General features: G+C 41.8%; 1 protein-coding gene across 1 annotated transcript; it reads right to left on the bottom strand.

Annotated features, from left to right (window-relative positions):
* Positions 1 to 2,909: 2,909 nt before the first annotated feature.
* On the bottom strand, positions 2,910 to 7,133 carry LOC139452570 (docking protein 2-like). The gene is made up of 2 exons (XM_071234093.1): positions 6,437 to 7,133; positions 2,910 to 3,881 (listed from the first exon to the last, which is right to left on the bottom strand). Exons 1-2 carry the CDS (start codon positions 6,750 to 6,752, stop codon positions 3,736 to 3,738), a joined length of 462 nt encoding a protein of 153 aa, XP_071090194.1. The 5' UTR covers positions 6,753 to 7,133; the 3' UTR covers positions 2,910 to 3,735.
* Between the last annotated feature and the right edge of the window lie 279 nt (positions 7,134 to 7,412).

Raw genomic sequence — 7,412 nt, 5'->3', positions numbered from 1 at the left:
TATTGCTGAATTCTCCTTGGTGCCGCGTTAGAAACAAACAATCAGTGGATCGTCTGGTCCAGACTCACTCTACAGTAGCGTTAAAAGTTGTTCATGTGTGGTCACAGCATGTTGACTGAACTAAGAGTTTGTGTACTTCACAGTTTTGTATATTCAGTAGGCAGTCCTCTGTTAATGGAGAAGCAATAAGGGCTTGTTTGAATTTGACCACGGCCGTTCCGTGTATTTGAAACCATGCGGCACTTGGACATCTCAAGGATATCATATGATGTGTATCTCATTTTTCGGTAAGGGAAAACATGTTGACACATTGACCCATCTTGTCATTGGTCAATCCTGCATATGACATGTATTTCCCCCAACCGGAAGTGTTGTCATTAAATCGGAAGTACTCATAACTTGTTTAGCAAGGTGACCAGAGGAATTTGGTTTTCTGTTTCTATATTTTGTTTGTTTGTAGTTTAAACCCAAAACATAAATACTCGAGTCTGGTGAATAACATCATGAGCATCGACTTCCGCAGTTGAGATACGATGACACGTTTCAACCAAGTTAGCGAGCATGTCTACCCGATCCCGTTTTCGCCTCTTACTGCAGGCATGGGTTGCTGAAGACTCCAACTCAAACCCGGATCTTCACGGGGTATGACAATAAAGACCCATAGGAAAAACTAATCAGGAGATCTGACGAATACTAAATGTAATGTGTACATTTTAACATATTTATTGCAAAGCATATTCATAAAGCATTGAGACTTTGCTTATGTTATAAGTTCATTATAAAAATATCCGACATTTCAAGGAAAAATGCAGGATATTTGTTTAACAAAAGGTATAATAAAAACCCACCATATCCATTGGTGACTTTTGAAGCATATATACTAGTATATGTTTAGGGATATATTGAACAAATAACAGTATGAGAAATAAAATAAACTTAACTTGATTTCTTCCATGAAAACTTGTTATACCGTAAACCTATTCGGTAATAGCAAGCAAACAATAAATGTTGTCCAGGGTTTTCTTTAGGGTGTGATCATATTTCTGAGCCCACCAAGGCTAGCTACTGTTTTATGGTAGGGCATTTCCAAAATTGACGCATCAGTGAAAAAACATTATGTCTGATGCAATTCTCTATTTTGGACCTGTACCATCATGTTCTCATGTTTCAAGTGATCACTTGACTTGCCTTTGCATTGTCTGTGACGGGAACAACCGGTGGGGCATGAAAACACTATTCGCGAACACCTGGTGTTTGATAGTGATTCATAAACACATGCTAATTATATCATACAATACACTCTGCTCTTTGCACATATTTCTTATGATTATGGAAAGGGTTTTGTCGCTTTTTAACATGTAATTAACCCAAAGGTGAATATATATTATCTAGATTTTAGACATTAAGTGTGTTGTTCATTACATATGACATTGGTCTTCATTATTTTGAATATTGATGAACACTAGATGTTTACACGAAATTGTCGTTATACAGACAATTACCTCACCGCAACGTTACAAACAGATGCTCTGGTGTTCACCAATATTCAAAATAATAAAGACCAATGACACGTAATGAACTGTGTAAAACATCTGCAAAATTAATATATTTTCTGAAGTGTAATATCAATATCTTTATCCTGCCTGTGACTCACTCATTTTAAAAGATATTTCTCAGACGAGAAAGTGTTTTTTTATCAAACGTATTTACATTTTGCTGAATATTTACAGTAGGATAACGCGTTTACGATCCCTGGAGTACTCTGTGCTTTGATACAATGTACATATCAGACGTTTGATGATGTCCAATACTCCACACTTTGTGAAATCACATCATGTCCTCTATGCCCAAAATGAATAGAGCCTTCTTCAAATCCTCATGAAATATTGACACAGACTTTCACCAATGGTTGCACTTGTAATGGCTGTTTAGATTTTTAACACTTAGTCTAATATTTAGTCTAATATAATATACAAATAAGCGACAAAACCTTTTCATCAGGTCAAAAGCAGAGTCCACTGTTCTACTGTCCGACTATGTCTTAAGCATGTGTTTAGAGCAGGGCATGATCACCACTTTCGCGAACACCTGGTGTCATCACTGATTTTCCGTGATCCATTCATACAACTTTCATGTCTACCATAGAACGTCTTAGAGGCTATACTAGGGCATTGAATGTTGTAACGTCCATCAAACTAACTTTGACAAAGGATCGTATGATGTTCTTTGTAGTAAGAGCGTGTCATACAGTCTTGTGGAGATTGTGGTTAACGTTTTATGAGAGATAGAATTTTTACTGAAAATTATGCATAAACCAAACGGATTGTGAACTACCCAAACAATATGGATATGTTATGCCTTTATTCTTATAGTGTAGGAGCCATAGTTTACCAACATTCATGGTTCAGGGAGTGTACCATCCCAACTGTTCACTTGAACCTTCTGATCATGATAATTACCTGATCCATATTTTTGTCACTCTGAATATCCATGCATAGACATGCAGTATGTCTTGGTTGAAACAAGGTCTTCACAATTATAACATGTACATTGTTTATGTGATATATGCTTTCTCAGCTGAAAGTTTAAATATCGGGCAAAAGTCTCACATTTCTTGGGTATGCAGTGACTATCAACCGATCCAAATTCAAGACATGTATTTTCATAGGATCTTGATTTATTTGGACATTAGTAAATATCATTTGGAGTATTCAATAATACGTATGATATTGATGTCACAAATGTAAACCAAGGCTTGACAACAGTCCAGCAAAAGTGTGACATTTGGCTGCTTCCAGACATTAAAGACTGAAACGATCCACACGCTCTTGAGAATAAGAAAGTAGTACTTCGTTAAAAATAGCTGTTGAAAGAACCACAAAATAACAACACAACATTTTATTGCCTTTCATCAATGTTATTGAAATAGTTATGATTGATATATTTATCATGTTCAAGGGAAATATTTTACTTCGGTTCCCTTTCTCTGTTTGACAAATTTGCCTTTAAAAAAAATCATGTTGTTTAATCATAAAACCTTGTGTAATTTATTAACGTCAAATGACAACCCGTCGCCTAAGGCGTCGCAATTCGCTGTGCAGAGCTGCGTCCCTTAGGCATGAGGAACCATATGATTGTGGGTTTGAATCCCGGTTCGCCCCGATTGTGTTTCTAGGTTTGTCAGCACCATATCCGTGCTCGTGGGTTTCACCGAATTGGTAAACGTCTGAGACCTGCATCACTTTGGGCTTTCCTCCCACAATAAGCTGTCACGCTGTGATATAACTGGAATAATGTAAAAAACTGACTCACTCACTCGGAGAGCGGAAGGTCCGGGGTTCGATCCCCGGCCGCGTCATGCCAAAAGAAGCTAAGTGAGATGGTACGTGTTGTTACCCTGTCTCGTGCTCGGCATTAAAGAGCTAAAACAAGGACTGGTCGGCTCGGAGTCAGTATACTGTGTCTGACTGGGATATTCATGTTAAGCATGGTATGTAAGTGGGCTAGCACTATAAAATCGATATTAGTCCGGACCTGTACAAGCAGCCACACACACACTATACGTCGCTATATAACTGCAATAATCTTTGACGCGATGTTAAACCCCATTTCATTTCATTTCTATGACTAAACACAATGACATGTTCAAGATGAAGCAACTGTTCAAACACACGCTCCATCATCCACCATCCACCCTGGTCTTCCTTCACCTGCTCCCTCCAACCGGACAGAAGGCTAATCTATGCAGTCGTACAATCCCTCGTTCTCGTGTCTGGTAGTGTCTGTGTTTACGTACAAGTGGACACCACCCTCTTCAGATGTCTGAGTTATCGCTTCTGTGTCCCCTTTATTTATGCCATTTGCAGGCCCTTGTTTACATCCTGTAGAACAGTAGACAGTGAGTTGAAATATGGTATGTCATCAGGATGATTAACTAGCTTACACAGTTTGTTTGTTGCTTAACGCCGCACTCAGCAATATTCCAGCTATATGACGGCGGTTTGTAAATAATCGGGCCTGGATTAGACAATCCAGTGATTGACATCATGAGCATCGATCCACGCAATTGGGATACGATGACATGCAACAACCAAGTCAGCGAGCCTGACCACCCGATCCCTAGTCGCCTTTTACAAGCATAGTCGCCTTTTCAGCAAGTATGTGTGGCTGAAGAGCTATTCTACCCCGGATCTTCACGGGTCTGATAACGGTTTAACAGTTCACACCGGAAAGTCGTTACTATTGAAAACATAGTGACTCATCCTTATCATTTTGTCATTAGTTCATACATTCTCTATGCAGCTGACTTATACACTTATGTACTGATAACTTAGCGCACATGTACTCTACCATTTTACATGCATGTCTGTTTATGTGGGAAAGCTTGAAGTATTATAACAAATTAGATCAGTTGCAACTTTATTGTTATCACTGTCTGTTGAAACGCAACATCCGTTTCTTTTTATTAGTAAACACTAACAAACCTGATACAACACCGAAAGGCAATAGAAACGTCACTTCTGAAAATACTGATAAAACTTAACAGACACTGGCAGTTACATGTTCTGTGGTTAATAAACTCATTTAACGTTCTACTGCTTCTTCTTGTTGCCTTAAAGTCCATTTAAATGGAGTGCTTTGCCTAAACGCAGCCTACAAAAGTGCAATGGGACTCAGTTGCGGACAAGTCTTGTAAAAAACATTATGCATATCGTGGATGGTATGGGTATAAAAGATACCCAAAACTGTTAAGCTGGCTTTCGTTATTTCGATTCATCAGCCATGCCAAGATTATCAGGAAATGAGAGACAACAAGCGGAAGGCTGCAAGGAGGCCAGAGTTCACAGGTCGTTGCAAAGGCATTCAATGTCAGAACGATATATAGTTTGCAACATCGCCTCAACACCACCGACGACCGACCGCGTAGTGGTCGTTCTAGAGTCACTACTCCAAGACAAGATCGGTTCATGATACGCCAACATCCGCAGAACCGATTCCGAATGGCCACTGAAACAGCTCGGCAAACCATTTGCAACCACCAACGTGCCATCAGTGATCGTACAGTCCGACGTCGCCTAACTGCCAACAACATCTCGTGCCACCGCCCTGCTCGTGTACCCATCCTGAGAGATCATCACCGACAGGCCCAACTGCAATGGGCCAGAGAGCATCAAAATTGGCGTCAACAGCAATGGAGAAGAATCATCTTCACTGATGAAAGTCGCTACTGAGTTTCAACGTGGATGGCAGAGTCAGGGTCTGGCGAAGGAGGGGCGAACGTTATGCTGATGCTTGTGTTATGGAACGAGACCCGTGGGGCGGCCCAAGCGTCATGGTTTGGGGTGGAATCGGACTGTGGTTTTTCAGAATATTGGTCCAGGCAGGGGTAATGGCATCACAGCTCTCCGCTACATTGGCCAAGTCCTCAGACCCCATATCGTGCCTTTTTTGCCCGTCCTCAGACCCCATATCGTGCCTTTTTTGCCCGTCCTCAGACCCCATATCGTGCCTTTTTTGCCCGTCCTCAGACCCCATATCGTGCCTTTTTTGCCCGTCCTCAGACCCCATATCATGCCTTTTTTGCCCGTCCTCAGACCCCATATCGTGCCTTTTTTGCCCGTCCTCAGACCCCATATCGTGCCTTTTTTGCCCGTCCTCAGACCCCATATCGTGCCTTTTTTGCCCGTCATCAAAACCACACCTTTCAGCAAGACAACGCCCGTCCCCACACTGCCAGAGTCACCAGGGACATCCTCCAGCAGTACAACATCCAAATCATGCCTTGGCCTGTCCTCAGCCCGGATTTGAATCCCATTGAACACTTGTGGGATGAGATCCAACGCAGACTCCACGCCCAAGGCCGACAACTGCAGTAGAGCTGCGTGTGGCGTTCCTGAGGATATGGGCCCATATCCCAATGGCCTTCATCAACAGTCTAGTCCACTCCATGTAAAGGTGGGGCGGTCGGGTAGCCTAGTGGTTAAAGCGTTCGCTCGTCACGCCGAAGACCTGGGTTCGATTCCCGACATGGGTACAATGTGTGAAGCCCATTTCTGGTGTCCCCCGCCGTGATATTGCTGGAATATTGCTAAAAGCGGCGTAAAACCATACTCACTCACTCACCCCATGTAAAGGTGATGTGTGGCTGTAGTCAACGCCCGTGGTACTGATTTTGAACCCCCTGTGATGTCTTGTGGTGCCTCCCCAAATTCACTATTCGCTAAAACATTCCCCAGACTGTTAATTTCATGTGGGTCAAATACTGACTTTCTCCGATGTCTTTCCTTACATATATAAGCATTTGAAAATAAAGATATTTATATGATACATCCACATGACTTTTCTTTTGCCTTTCAGTGTAGTATATGATTTACATGCGCGAACATAATGATAACATTCCATTTTCACTGTTTCAACATAAAAACACCCTTCCTACCTCTGGCAGCTTTTATCCGTTGAGTTTTCTCCATCATCAAATTCACGATTGAAGAACCGTCGGCCGTCTCCATATTAAAAACACCTTCTCCAGACAACGATTTCCTCCCAGCTTCAAACGTGAAGTGGGTGCGAGACTTTCCATAGTTCCGGATGTGTATGTACGGCCATTCATAGATGACCCGGTTGGATTTGACATCAGACAGGCATAAGCTTGTGTCCTTCACAGCAATGTTATACACCCCCTTGAGATGACAGCGCTTGTGCGTCTTCTCGTCCCCTTTGATGTTGACTCTGAACACCGACTGATTCTCCATAGTCTTTGTATATACAATGCGGGCGTCTCCAGGTGAGAATGTGCATTAACACTGTCATTGGTTGAGATTGTTAACGCATGTTCAGATCCCAGAGTGTGGCGTTGACAGTTTGATACATGTTCGAAATATGTACAATCACAAATACACGAATATTGTCACACTACCCAAACACCATGGATGTACAGATGGTGTTTGTCCGTTAACGGGTCCTCAAAATCCGATATAGCAATGCAATGATCCGATAGAAACTTGCAGTGTGCATTACTTCCTTGTCGGGAATAACATTACACTGTGTTGCTCGTTTGCTCGACGTGGTCGAGTTACAAAGCCTCATTCAAACTTGTTTAGCAGGTTTACCGATACCCAACACGGTGAGTCATTATCTACTGTTCACGTCTCTTACGTCACTTGTTGTAAACTACACGCTATGAAGGGTATCATATGTGCTTTACAAACGTTCATGCAAACATAAAACGACTACCTGACAACACGATCAATACAAATAGTAACGTATGTGGGTCATGCTGTACAAGTACGGTAGTCGCCCGTGTACATGTATGTTAAAGAAACAAACCTTCACTTTCATGAAATATATCACACGTTGGTGTATTTTGTAAGGGATTGGGCGGTTCGGTTTGGGATAATACAATACAAGGAGTG

The sequence above is a fragment of the Haliotis cracherodii genome, unplaced genomic scaffold (assembly GCF_022045235.1).
Source record: "Haliotis cracherodii isolate W230 unplaced genomic scaffold, xgHalCrac1.p SCAF_9, whole genome shotgun sequence".
NCBI classification, from domain to species: Eukaryota; Metazoa; Mollusca; class Gastropoda; order Lepetellida; family Haliotidae; genus Haliotis; species Haliotis cracherodii.
Note: the sequence above shows the minus strand (reverse complement) of the source record. Positions and strands in the feature narration are given on the sequence as shown.

Bases quoted from the DNA above. Each gene is read 5' to 3' on its own strand.
- LOC139452570 (XM_071234093.1), bottom strand. From the start codon at position 6,752: ATGGAGAATCAGTCGGTGTTCAGAGTCAACATCAAAGGGGACGAGAAG. The intron at 3,882-6,436 runs GTAGGAAGGGTG...ACTGTTCTACAG, and splicing joins ACGGATAAAAGCTGCCAGAG to GATGTAAACAAGGGCCTGCA.